At 43.2% G+C, this 14,080-nt stretch overlaps 1 protein-coding gene across 3 annotated transcripts in view; it reads left to right on the top strand.

The window, feature by feature from the left end:
* The window catches only part of LOC122552087 (transmembrane anterior posterior transformation protein 1 homolog), a 115,567-nt gene that overhangs the window by 87,367 nt on the left and 14,120 nt on the right, over window positions 1–14,080 (top strand). For all 3 annotated transcript variants that reach the window (XM_043694614.1, XM_043694615.1, XM_043694617.1), the window contains one exon: window positions 9,283–9,359. In XM_043694614.1, the coding sequence (XP_043550549.1) occupies window positions 9,283–9,359 (77 nt within the window). The remainder of the gene's footprint in view (window positions 1–9,282; window positions 9,360–14,080) is intronic.

The following is a 14,080-nucleotide window of genomic DNA, read 5'->3' as shown; positions in this document are numbered from 1 at the left end:
GTGGGCTGGTGGGGAGCGTGGACCTGACGAGGGAGTCATGGAGGGAATGGTCTCTTCGGAATACAGATGGAGGTAGGGAGGGAAATATACCTTGGTGGTGGGGTCTGTTTGGAGGTGACAGAAGTGGCGGAGGATGATACGACATATGCAGAGTTTGGTGAGGTGGAAGGTGAGGACCAGGGAGGTTCTGTCCTTGTTGCGTTGGAAGAAGTGGGGTTCAAGGGCAGTGGTGCGTGACGTGGAGGAGATGTGCTTGAGGGCATCGTCAACCACGTGGGAGGGGAAGTTGCAGTCATGGAAGAAGGGACTTTCTGAGATGGAATTGGTCATTCTGGGAACAGATGCGGTGGAAGTGGAGGAATTAGGAAGAAGAGATGGCGTTTTTACAGGAGGTAGTGTAGGAGGAGGTATAGTGTTGGTAGCTGCAGGAGTTGGTGGGCTTGTAGTAGATATCTGTGGCTAGTCGGTTGCCAGAGACGGTGATGGAGAGCCCCTGAAAGGGGAGGGAGGTGTCCAAGATGGTCCAGGTGATTTTGAGGTCTGTTGGAAGGTGTTGGTAAAGTTGATGAACTGTTCACCCTCCTAGTGGGAGCACGAGGCTGTGCCAATACAGTCATCGACGTTGCGGAGGAACAGGTAGGGGATGGGGCTGGAGCTGGTGGAAGATGGACTGTTCCATGTATCTGACAAAGAGGCAGGCATAGCTTGGTCCCATGCGGGTGCCCACGGCTACCCCTTTTGGTTTGGAGGAAGTGGGAGGATTGGAAGGAGAAGTTGTTGAGGGTGAGGACCAGTTCAGCCAGGCAGATGAGGGTGTCGGTGGAAGGGCACAGGTTGGGACGGCATGAGAGGAAGAAACGGAGGGCTTGGAGACCTTTGTCATGGTGGATCGATGTGTACAGGATGTCCATGGTGAAGATGAGGCATTGGGGGCCAGGGAAATGAAAATCTTGGAGGACATGAAGGGCATGGGCGGTGCCATGAATGTAGATGGGAGTTCCTGGACTAAGGGCTACAGGACCGTCTCGAGGTAGGAAGAAATGAGTTCAGTGGGACAGGCGCAGGCTAAGACAATGGGTTGACCGGGGCAGTCAGGTTTGTGAATTTTTGGTAGGAAGTAGAATCGGCCAGTGCTGGGTTCACGGACAATGAGGTTGGAGGATGTGGGTAGGAGATTCCCAGAGGTGATGAGATTGTAGATGGTCTGAGAGATGATACTTTCATGATGAGAGGTGAGGTCATGATCAAAGGGGCAGTAGGAGGTGGTGTCTGTGCGTTGGCGCCTGGCTTCAGTGGTGTAAAGATCGGTGCGCCACACTCAAGCAACTGTCTCTGCTCCCACCTCACTCCAAGTCCTAGCTCCCATCTGCCATTCCCCCAGACCTCCCCCTCACTGTGGACTTACGTTTAGCCCTCAGAAAAGGCCTCACCTTTATCCCTCTACGCTCTCTCAATGATTAATGAGTTCGACACACGCTGCAACCTTGAATGTTTCTTCCGCTACTTCCGCCTCTGGGCCCACTTTTTCAACCAAGGGCACCTGCATGGGATCGAGCTATCCCTGCCTGTTTGTTGGATACGTGGAACAGTACATCTTCCGCAATTACATTGGAACCGCTCCCCAGCTGTTCGTCCGCTACATCGATGACTGTATCGGCACAGCCCCGTGCTCCCACAAGGAGGTTGAAGAATTCATCAACTTTGCCAACACCTTCCACCTAGACCTCAAAATCACCTGAACCATCTCGGACACCTCCCTCCCCTTCCTGGACCCCTCCATCACTGTCTCCAGTAAAAACACCATCCCTTATTCCCAGTTCTTCCGTCTCCACAGCATTCTTCCATAATTGCAACTTCCTCTCCCACATGGTTGACGATGCCCTGCAGTTCATCTCCTCTAATTCATGCACCACAGCCCTGAACCCCACCCCTCCCAACACAGCAAGGACAGAATCTCCCTGATCCTCACCTTCCACCCCACCAAACTCCGCATACATTGTATCATCCTCCGCCACTTCTGTCACCTCCAAACGGATCCCACCACCAGTGATATATTTCCCTCCTCACCCTTATCAGCATTCTGGAGAGATCATTCCCTCCACAACTCTCTCGTCAGGTTCCGCCCCACTCTCCTCACCAGCCCACACCCATTCCTGGCACCTTTCCCTGCCATTGCAGGAAGTGCAAAACCTGTGCCCACACCACTCCGCTCACCTCCATCCAAGGCCCCAAGGGATCCTTCCACATCCGTCAGACATTTCCTGTACCTCTACCAACATCATCTACTGCATCCGTTGCACCCGGTGTGGTCTCCTGTACGTCGGGGAGACAGGATGCCTTGTTGCGGATCGTTTCAGAGAACATCTCTGGGACACCCACATCCACCAAACCCACGCCCCATCGCTGAACACTTCAACTCCCCCTCCCATTTGGTCAAGGACATGCAGGTCGTGGGCCACTTCCACTGCCAAGGTATTACCACCCGACACCTGGAGGAAGAACGCTTCGTATTCCACCTTGGGATCCTGCAACCACACGGGGTAAATGTTGATTTTAACAGCTTTCTCATTCACCCCCCCCCACCCCCAACCACACAGCTTTCTCATTCACCCCCCCCACCCCCAACCACCGCCACCACATTATCACAGTCCCAAACTTCCAACTCGGCACCGCCCTCCCGAACCTGTCCATCACTCCCCCCTCTGACCTATCAATTTCTCCCTTACCTTCATTCACCTATTGCTTTCTTAGCTACCTCAATTTTACATTTCACTGTGGACATAGGAATTGTGCCACAGCTCGCAACTTCACCCCAACCCCAGCCCCCTCCTGTTTATCTCTCACCCCCGGCCCACAACCCTCATTCCTGATGAAGGGCTTATGCCCAAAACGTTGATTCTCCTGCTCCTCGGATGCTGACCTGCTGTGCTTTCCCAGCAACACACTCTTGACTCTGATCTTCATCATCCGCAGTCCTCACTTTCTCCTAGTCCTATCTTTTTGATCAGACTGCATTTTATTTTAGCTCATATTATGTTTACAGTCTGGGGATGTAACTTGCATGGATGAGTCCTTTTTTTTTAATTGTATCCCTTCCTTTGAAATGTTTCTCCAAAATTCCTGGACACTTTCAGGTGCAACATTGCACGGTCTCTTTCAAAGCTGTTATATTGCACACAAGAATTTTCCAGACAGTCACTGAATTGCATTCTTTGCCATCTCTGGCTTGTGTGCCTTTTCAAAATAAAAATAGAACAACATATCTAACTGAAAAGTTCAATATATGTAAGTAATTCAGGGCTATGATTATGATATTATGAAAAGAGAAAAAGAATACACAGTTGCACTGACACCCCTAGCCTAGTTCAGTGTTATCTTGTCAGCTCCATATGGGTCTCTAAGTTCTAGACAGGGCATCTGCATTTCTCAGTAGTGTGGATGGTTTTTAAATGGTGTGATTGAAGAAACAATCTCTAACAGAATAACCATGCAACCTTTTTCTTGAATGGTTCCCTTATAGTGGCTTGTGATCCGTATATACTGTGGTTTCTTTCTATTCAATTTAGGTATATAACAAAGTGTTTGAGGACCAGTAATAAACGAAAGGTTTCCTTCTGTATTATGAAATACCATTTCTGATGTTTAATTACATTTGTTTGGAGACCTACCTGAATTTGCCGCCTTGGAGGAGAAAAGCCCTTATCCGAATGTCATTTGCAATGATATCTACTTTAAATGCCTATTTTAAGTTCAGAGCAGTAATCATAGACTCTTATATTAAAATGGCCTTGATCTTTTCGAAAGCAAACAAGCATTTCCAAACTACTTTTGCTTTGATGTGTAGAATGTCTGTCATCAGGGCAGTAGGTTTGAGACATTCTTGTGGTAGCAACCCCTATAATATCCAAAAACCTCAATTTTACATTTCACTGTGGACATAGGAATTGTGCCACAGCTCTCAACTTTGCAGCCTTGGGCATTACTGTCCTTGACCCACTGCGTGATCCAGGTCGGTCACTTTAGCCTTAACAAACACTCTGTTCATGAGATTGACCACTATCTTCTTTCTGGAAGACAGTTTCCACTTGTTTTTTGTGAGCTTCAGTGATATTGCTGTACATTGGGAAACTGTTTAGGTACTTTAGGCAATTAGATAACCTTACCACTACCTGGTTCATCAATATTTGAAAGGTAACTGGACATTTTGGAGACCAAACCACATGGTCTCTCTAGCTTTAAAAAGGTGGTGATTTCCTTTGTGCAGATTGTCAAGGGAACCTGACAGTAACCCTTGAGTATATCTACCTTGTGATATAGGATAGATGCTGTAAGCCATACCCAGTGAGATCTGGTTACTATATTAACATTTCACTAGTCAGTGCAGAACCTTATGGAACAATCTAGTTAGGGAGCTCAAGCTACTAATGCTAGGCTGAATTAGTTGGTGCTTCAGCATGTAGTTCATCTTGATGTGAATATAGAAGGTATGGCTCATATGTTTGCAGATTTTGCCAAAATTGTTCTTGGCTGTCCACTACACTACCAATGTATAATGGGATCTTGATCAGATGGATCGAGAAGTGGCAGATGGAGTTTAATTTAGATAAATGTCAGGTGTTTTATTTTGGAAAGGCAAATCAGGGCAGGACTTGTACACTGAATGGTAAGTTCCAGGGGAGCGTTGCTGAACAAAGAGACCTTAGAGTGCAGGTTCATAGATCCTTGAAAGTAGAGTCACAGGTAGAAAAGGTAGTGAAGAAGGCATTTGGTATGCTTTCCTTTATTGGTCAGAGCCTAGAATATAGGAGTTGGGAGGTCATGTTGCGGCTGTACAGGTCATTGGTTAGGCCACTTTTGGAATACTGCATACAGTTCTGGTCTCCCAGTTATAGGAAAGATATTGTGAATTTTGAAAGGGTTCAGAAAAGATTTATAAAGATGTTGCCAGGGTTGGAGGCTTTGAGCTGAATAGGCTGGCGCTATTTTCCCTGGAGTGTCAGAGGCTGAAGGGTGACCTTACAGAGGTTTATAAAATCATGAGGGGCGTGAATGGGATGAATAGATAAAGAGTTTTTCCCAGGCTGGGGGAGTCCAAAACTAGAAGGCATAGGTTTAAGGGTGAGAGTGGAAAGATATAAAAGTAACCTGAGGAGCAACATTTTCAGGCAGAGTGTGGTGCCTGTATGGAATGAGCTGCCAGAGGAAGTGGTGGAGATTGCTATAACTGAACATTTAAAAGGCATTTGGATGGGAACACGAATTGGAAGGGGTTGAGAGGGATATGCGCTAAATGCTGGCAAATGGGACTAGATTAATTTAGAATGTCTGCTCGGCTTTGATGAATTGGACTGAAGGGTCTGATTCCATACTGTACATCTCTATGACTCCTCTGAACCTGAGCAAAATTGCTGGGTCTCAATGTTAGTGATGTTGTTTTGTAGATAGAGCCTCTCCCACATCCCATCCTGCACGGCTAGAGTGGTGCAGTCACTGCAATAACACGTGGTCTTCTGGCTGAGAGGTCCAGGTGATGTTATGTTTGACTTACTTTTTCATGACTATAGTCATGAAAAAGTAAGTCAAACATAATATCATGAAATCCTGAAATCCTCAAGGTTTTCAAGTCACTTGAGGATCTCCGGATTTGCTCCTGGAACACTGAAGGAATTCTAACATGAAGAGTTTCTGTTAGTGTTCTAACAGGCTCTCCTTGATTTAGTTTGAGGTCCTCGCACTTGGTACCTGTAAAATATTTCAAATGGGCTAAAAACAGGGAACTCATTAGGTAAAGACCACATTTTGTTTTCTTCATTTTTGGTTGTGGATTACAATGGGAAGAGAACTACTTTTAACCAAAGACTGGAAGGAATTGCTGCAACTTTAAAAACAAGTTTCTGGAATGCATTGTCTTCTTTACACTGTTGCTTTATTTAACAGTAGCAGATATTTGAGATGAGATGAGATGGAATGGTGATGTTAGAGTGACTTGTGCCTGGTGACGGTATTATTTTGATTTTCAATTAGGACCAGTTCATAGGCCAAATGTCGTTGGCATGACAAGAACACTTTGGGCAAGTGGACATCTTGTGTGTGATTAGTGCAGAGGCTGAAGGTCTCTCAGCTACAAGATTTTAATAACTAGGGCTGTGGTTAGCATTTTAAACTACTAAGCTGTGGGGGTGGGGGGAGGAGTTGGATTCAGTTGCATGGAAAATTATGGAAAAAGTTAGAGCTGGAGGGTGGGATCGGCTCAACAGATGTTACTAAAGTTTCCAGAGTAAGTAATAGATCAGAGAGTCTGGAGAGGCTCAAGAATCTAACAGGCACAACAGATAAGGGGACAGCCATGAGAAAGGGAGCAGTCAGAACAGGACTGTTGTAGGTGTCAGAGAGAGGTGGCTGCAAGGGGATCAAGGCTGGAGACTAAATATCCAAGAATACAGGTCCTGTCAAAAGGCAGATGGGCAGAGGAGTCTGAATTGCCTTATTAGCAAGAAACAAAATAAGATAGAGCAAAAAGTGTTCAGAAAGGTGCAGATTCTATATGGGTAGAATTGAGAAACCCCAAAGAAAAAACGCCCATGTTACAAGTTACATTTGGCTTCCTAGCAGTAGTCAGGAATGAAATAACTGAATAGGTACTCTGCACCAGTCTTCAAGGTGGAGGACACCAGTAGCATAGCAGAACTTCAGGTGAAGATGCTGGGAAGCTAAAAGGTCTGAGGTGGATAAATTTCCCAGACCAAATGGACTACACCCCAGAGTTCTAAAAGAGATAGTTGAGGTGATGTTTCAGGAATCATCTGGAGTCGGGGAAGAGCCCAGAGGACTGGCAAATGGCTAATGTAACACCCCTGCTAAAGAAGGGAAGGAGTCAGAAGACAGGAAACTATATATGCCAGTAAGCTTGACCTCAATCATTGGTAAGGTTTTAGAGTCTGTTATTAAGGATGACATCGTGGAGTATTTGGACATGCATGGTAAAATAGGGCTGAGTCAGCAAGTTTGACAAAATAAAGCCAGTGGACAGAGAGTTATAGAGTATACAGCTCCTATGGAAAACAGACCCTTTGGTTCAACCAGTCCATGCTGAACATAATCCCAAACTAAACTAAATCTACCTGCTTGCTCCTGGCTCACATCCCTCCAACCTTTTCTATTCATGTATTTATCCAAATATCTTTTAAATGTTGTAGTTGTGCCCATGTCTACACTTCCTCTGGCAGTTCATTCCACATGAGAACCACCTAAAAAATATTAAAATAATTTTCCCCTCTGTCTTTTTAAAATCTCTCTTCACATCTTAAAAATGTGCCCCCTAGTCTTGAAACCTCCCATCCTAAGGAAAAGACAAATATCATTAACCTATATATTATATCTATATATCCCTCATGATTTTATACACTTCTAAAAGGTCACCTCACAAACTCCTATGCTCCAGTGAAAACCTGCGAGTGACTTGTGCTGGTCCAACTTGTCTGATAAACCTCAGACCAATGTTCCAATATAGCCAGCACATTTATTGGCAAGTTTTACTTGTTTTGTTTCATTTTTTTCCCCTCTAGGTTATAGTTGGTGAACAGGGTTTGGGGAGTTAGACACAGTATGGTTATTCCAGTTCAATTTCTGGTCAATAGCCAGGAATTTGATAGTGGAGGTTTAAACAGTGATAATTATGAACAAATGTGAAGGAGTAATGGCTAACTTTTCTGATGGTGATTGGGCCTTAGACACAGAGGAACTCCTGCAAAGATGTCCTGGAGCTGAGAGTATTAGCATCAAATAACCACAGCCATATCCCTTTGTGCAAGGCAGCATGTCCCCCCTGTTTACCATTGACTCCAGTTTTGCTAGAGCTCTCTGATGCTGCATTTAGTCAAATGTGCCTTGGAAGTCAAAAGTAGTCATTCATCTAAACTTTTTGTCCAAGCTGAGTGGCCCTGGCAGAACCCAAACAGGGTATTGTCACTTGAAAACACAGTTAATGGCATCTTCTATCATTTTGGTGATGATGGAGAGTTGATTGATGGGACAGTAGATGACCAGTTTGTAGTTGCCCTGTTTTCTGTATAGAAGACATATCTGAACAATATTCCACATTGTTAGGTTGGAGCCATTGTTCTAGTTCTTCTGGGCAGCTTGGCTAGGGATTGCAGCAAATTCTGAAGTACCTGTCTTCAGGGCTAATACCAGAATGTTGTTGGAACCCATTGCCTTTGCAGTACCCAGTGATTTCAATAGTTTCTTGGTATCACTTGGACTGAATTGAACTGACCGAGGCCTGACATCTCCCAGAGGAAGCTGAGATAGTTCATCCATTTGGCACTTCTGGCTGAAGACTATTGCAAGTGTTTAACCCTTGTCTTATGCACAGATGTACTGGGTTGCTGCAACATTGAAAGTGGGAATATTTGTGGAGCCTCTACCTCCAGTCATTTATTTAATTGTCCTCCATTCACAACTGGATGTTGGAGGACTGCAGAGCTTGGATCTGATCCATCAATTGTGTAGTTACTTAGCCCTCTTGTTACTTGCCGCTTATTCCATTTGGCATGCAAGTAATTCTATGTTGCAGCTTCATCAGGTCGCCACATTCCTTTTTAGGTATCCTTGGTGCTGCTCCTGACATTCCCTTCTGCACTTAACCTTAAGCTGACAATGTATATTTCAACTACGTGTGAGATCCCAATAATTACTTTAGAGCAATAAAGTTTTATTTACTCCCTGGTTTTTGCTATTATCTGTTTACATATTGTATAGGTAAATACACTCTCCAATTTGTATGGACCTAGTAGCTGCTTACAGGATTATTGGGTTTGAACCAGTAAAGAATATCTTGCATCAAACTCATGAAAGCAGCACAGATCAAGGGATTGTTTGTTGGCTTAAATGCAGTATTTTAAAAATTTTCTTTTTCATTCGTTATTTGTTATCACTTATTTTATCAATTAAAAAGATGTTTAAACAACAAACAACATATGAGCATATTAATCGTGTTTGCTGCTCCTAGAGTTTTCAGTCAACTTATGCAACAAAATATATCTTTTCACATACTTAAATATTTATTATGTTTTATTGGAACTCTAAAAATGATCTTAAGACTTCTGAACAGCTTTTTTTATGATATAACCACCTTAATGGCTAAGTTTAAAGGGTAATTGTTAACAATAGTAATTCGATCTTTGTTATACAAGTACATGATTGCAGTGAATTGTGTAAATTTGAAATTTGTTTTCAATATTTGAACTATTGTTTATGACACCTTTTCTTTTTCATGTGTAGCTATCCCGAGTTATTACAAGCTCTACAAAAATTGAGGGAGCATTGGCTATTGTCAGCTTGTCGGTGTTTTACCTTGGGTAAGAAATGAAAATATTTACTGAATTTAGGGTTGAAGGGACAGGAGGTATTGTGAACTCTAATTTTGCCTTTAGAAAATTGTGATGTCTATTGTTTGAAGGATTTGTGTAATACATCCTTGATGCATTTAATATAAAGCAACAGACTTCTTATTCGAAAAAGATACATAATTCTGGGTTGAGGACAGCAATTCATTGTCTTTCCTTTCTGGGATGCAGATTCACCACCTGAAACACAGTTTCATATCAGATTTGTTACAAGCCAAACAGACATAGCCTAATCATTATGTTTGAAGCTGCTTTCTTACCTATCTTCTTTATTTGTGTGATCAGTACGTAATCTTTTAATAAGATTGACGTTTGAAAAGAGACTAGATCGGTTATGACTTTATTCACTGGAGTTTAGAAGAATGAGGGGGTTTTGGTTCCACCAAGGCCACTCAGCTCCTGGTCTCGTTGCAGCTTTGGTTCAATCGTGAACAAAAGAGCGGAGTTTCAGCGATGAGATGAGAGTAATAGCCTTTGACAAGCATGCTGCATTCAAATGAGTGTGGCATCTACAAGCCCTAGCAAGATTGGAATCACTGAGTATCATGGGGCAAACTTTCTGCTAGTTGGAGTCATAACTGGCACTTAGGAAGATGGTTGTGGTCCTTGGAGATCAGTCATCTCAGTTCCACAACATCTTTGCAAGAATTTCTCAGGGTAGTGTCCTAGACCATCTTCATCTGCTTCATCAATGACCTTCCCTCCATCATAGGATCAGAAGTGAAGATGTTTGCCAATGATTGCACAACGTTCTGCATCATATGCGACTCCTCAGATACTGAAGCAGTCACATGTTCAAATGGGCTGATAGGTGGCAAGTAACATTCGCACCACTCAAATGCGAGACATGACCATATCTAGTATGAGGCGTTCAATGGTGTTACTGTCACTATCAACATCCTGGGGTTTATCGTTGACTAGAAGCTCAGCTGGACTCGCGACATAAACATAAATGGCTACAAGAGCAGGTCAGAGACTAGGAATTCTGCCTCCAGTAACTCACCACCTGACTCCCCAAAGACTTTCCACCACCTAAAATGCAAAAGGCAGGAACATTACAGAAAACTCCCCACTTGCCTGGATGGGTACAGATCGAACAACACTCAAAGCTCTACACCATTCAGGACAAAGCAACCTACTTAATTGGCACGGCATATCACAGGTAGACAGTGTGGTTAAGAAGTGCTTAGCACACGTGTCTTCATTGCTCAGATCTTTGAGTTCCAGAGTTGGAACGTTTTGTTGAGATTGTACAGGACATTGGTGACTCTTCTGTGCAGTTCTGGGTGCCTTGCTGTAGGAAGTCAGAGAGGATTTGGAAAAGATTTACTAGGATGTTGCTAGAAATGAAGGGATTGACGTGTAAAAATAGGCTGGGTAAGCTGGGAATTTTTCACCATACTGTAGGAGATTGATGGTGACCTTAGAAAAGTGTATAAAATCATGAGGTATATAGATAAGGTGAATAGCAAGGGTTGTTTTTTCCCCCTAGGGTGGCAGAGTTCAAAACTAGGAGGCATATCTTTACGGTGAAAGGAGAAAGGTTTAAAAAGGATATGAGGGGCAGTGTTTTTATACAGTGTGCTTTGTATGTGGAATAAACTGCCAGAGATGAATGCAGGTAAGATCACAACATTTAAAAAAGACATTTGGATAAGTACATGAGTAGGAAAGGTTTGGAGGATATGGGTCAAACACAAGCAAGTGGGACTAGATTAGTTTGGGAACATGGTTGGTGTGGACCAGTTGGACTGTGCTGTATGATGCTGATTCTATGACGTTCGCAAGCATCCGCTGCCTCCACAAGCAGTGTGTACTATCTACAAGATGTAATGCAGAAATTCACTGAAGATCCTGAGACAGCAGCTTCCAAACCCATGATACTTCCATCCAGAAAGACAAGCACAGCAGACATTTGGGAACACCACCACATGCAAGTTCCCCTCCAAGCCAGTCAGGATTCTGACTTGCAAATATCTCTGCACTGTCACTGGGTAAAAATCCTGGAATTCTCATTGGACCCTAACGACATTGAGGGTCAACCTACAACATGTGAACTGCAGCAATTCAAGAAGGCAATTTCCTACTACCTTCTCAAGGGCAACTAGGGACAGGCAATAAATGCTGGCCAGCCAACAATATCGAAGAACGAATAAAAAAAGCACAAATGTTAATGGAAGCTAGTTTGCTTCACACCAATGTTGAATTTACTTTGTCAACACTACAGTAAATTGGTTTCCCAACTGTTCCAAAATAGTCTACCTGAGATGTTTCCATCTAAGTGACTCCTGTAGCACTCTGGGACATTAAATTTGTGCCAACAGCCACTACATATAATGAGAGGTATATATAGAAATAATGGTAGTTGTCTTTTCCCTAGATGGGGGATTTCAAGACTAGGGGGCATATCTTAAGGTGAGAGGAAAGAGATTTCAAAAATCTCTTGAGGAGCAAATTTTTTATACAGATGGTAGTTCACATGTGGAATGAACTTTCTGAGCAAGTGGTGGATGTGGGTACAATTGCAACATTTGAAAGACATTTAGATACGTACATGAAGAGGAAAGCTTTGAAGGCCTGTGGGCCAGGAGCAGGCAGATGGGACTAGTTTAGTTTGGCATGGAGTGGTTACACTGAAGGGTCTGTTTCCATGGAGTATGACTCTGTGACTCTATATAAGCCATTATAAACAATTGTTGACTGTTGGTCTGAAATTGGGAATCAGAACAAAGGTTAGATTGCATTAATTTTAAACAGAATTATTTCCTAGCTTTTTCCACTCAGTTTCTCACCAACTGATCAGAGTTGCCTCCTGCAGAGAGTCAGAACTGGCTTAGCATTTGGGTAGGAAGGGAGTAAAAGATCCCTCAGAAGTAGTGATCATAACATGATAGATTTTAACATTCAGTTTGAGTGTGAAACACTTGGGTTATGAACAACTGTCTATCTTAAATGAAGGGAAACACAATTAAGTGATAGTTAGCTAAAATGGACTGGGCACAGATGAGGAGGAAGGATAGTAAGCAAGCAGTGGCAGACATTTAAGGAGGTAATTCATGATTAAACAAAAATATATTCCAGTAAAGAGAAAGGATTATATGAGAGGGATAATTCAACCATGGCTAACCAAGGAAGTCAAGGAGAAAGAAAAAGAATATAAGGAGGCAAAAATCAGAGATAGCTGCGAAGACTGGGATAGATTCAGAAACCAGCAAAGGAGGACTAAAAAGACAAGAAAGACAGATAAAATAAGCTGTGAGGCCAAATGAGTGAGGAGTATAAAAGGTGACAATAACAGCTCCTTTAAATATATCAAAAGGAAGAGAGAGGTCAAAGTGGATATAGAGCCCTTAGAAAATGAATCTGGGGAGACAATTTTGGGGAAAAAGGAAATGACAGAGGAGTTAAGCAGTTATTTTGCATCAGTCTGTACAGTGGAAGATACTTTGAATATCAATTAATACTAAAGAGTACAGGGGAAGAATTAAGTACCACCATCATCATTAGAGAAGTAGTATTAGACAGTGACACTGAAGATTTGTCCCTTGACCCTGATGGCTTGCATCCAAGGAGCCTAAAAGGGGTAACTACAGAGAGAGTGGGTGCATTGGTTATAATTTTCCAAAACATTTTTGGATTCTGGAGAAGTACCAGAGGATTGGAAGACTGACGATGTGACCCCGTTATTCAAAAAGAGAAAGAGGCAAAAAGCGGGTAAGTCTAGTCAAGTTCGAACAAAGACCCGTATAGCAGAGAAATGGGTCCTTCAGCTCACTAAGACCACACTGACACATAGAGTCATACAGACATATAGCACAGAAACAGACCCTTCAGTCCAACTCGTCCATGCCGACCAGATATCCTAACCTAATCTAGTCCCGTTTGTCAGTGCTTTGACCATATTCTCTAAACCCTTCCTATTCCTATACTCATCCAGAAGTCTTTTAAATGTTATAATTGCACCAGCCTCCACCAGTTGGTCTGGCAACTCATTCCATACGTGCACCACCCTTTGCGTGAAAACGTTGTAACTTAGGTGTCTTTTTAAATGTTTCCCCTCTCACCCAAAACCTCTTCCCTCTAGTTCTGGACGCTCTCAATCCAGGGAAAAACCTTGTCTGTTTACTTATCAATGCCCCTCATGATTTTATAAACCTCTATAAGATCACCCCTCAGCCTCTGACACTCCAGGGAAAACAGCCCCAGCCTATTCAGCCTCTGCCTGTAGCTCAAACCCTGCAACCCTGGCAACATCCTTGTAAATCTTTTCTGAACCCTTTCAAGCTTCACAACATCAGGAAGGAGACCAGAATTGCACACAATATTCCAAAAGTGGCCTAATCAATATCCTGTACAGCCGCAACATGACTGCCCAAACCCTATACTTAATGTTCTGACCAATAAAGGAAAGCATACCACTATCCTATCTACCTGCGACTCCACCTTCAAGGAACTATGAACCTGCACTCCAAGGTCTCTTTGTTCAGCAACACTCCCCACGAACTTACCATTAAGTGTATAAGATCTGCTCAGATTTGTCTTTCCAAAATGCAGCACCTCATATTTATCTAAATTAAACTCCATCTGGAACTCCTCAGCCCATTGTTCCATCTGATCAAAATCCCGTTGTAGTCTGAGGTAACCTTCTTCGCTGTCCACTGCACCTCCAATTT

Source organism: Chiloscyllium plagiosum, chromosome 1 (genome assembly GCF_004010195.1).
Source record: "Chiloscyllium plagiosum isolate BGI_BamShark_2017 chromosome 1, ASM401019v2, whole genome shotgun sequence".
In the NCBI taxonomy this organism is placed as follows: Eukaryota; Metazoa; Chordata; class Chondrichthyes; order Orectolobiformes; family Hemiscylliidae; genus Chiloscyllium; species Chiloscyllium plagiosum.
This window is presented reverse-complemented; position numbering and strand designations above follow the sequence as displayed.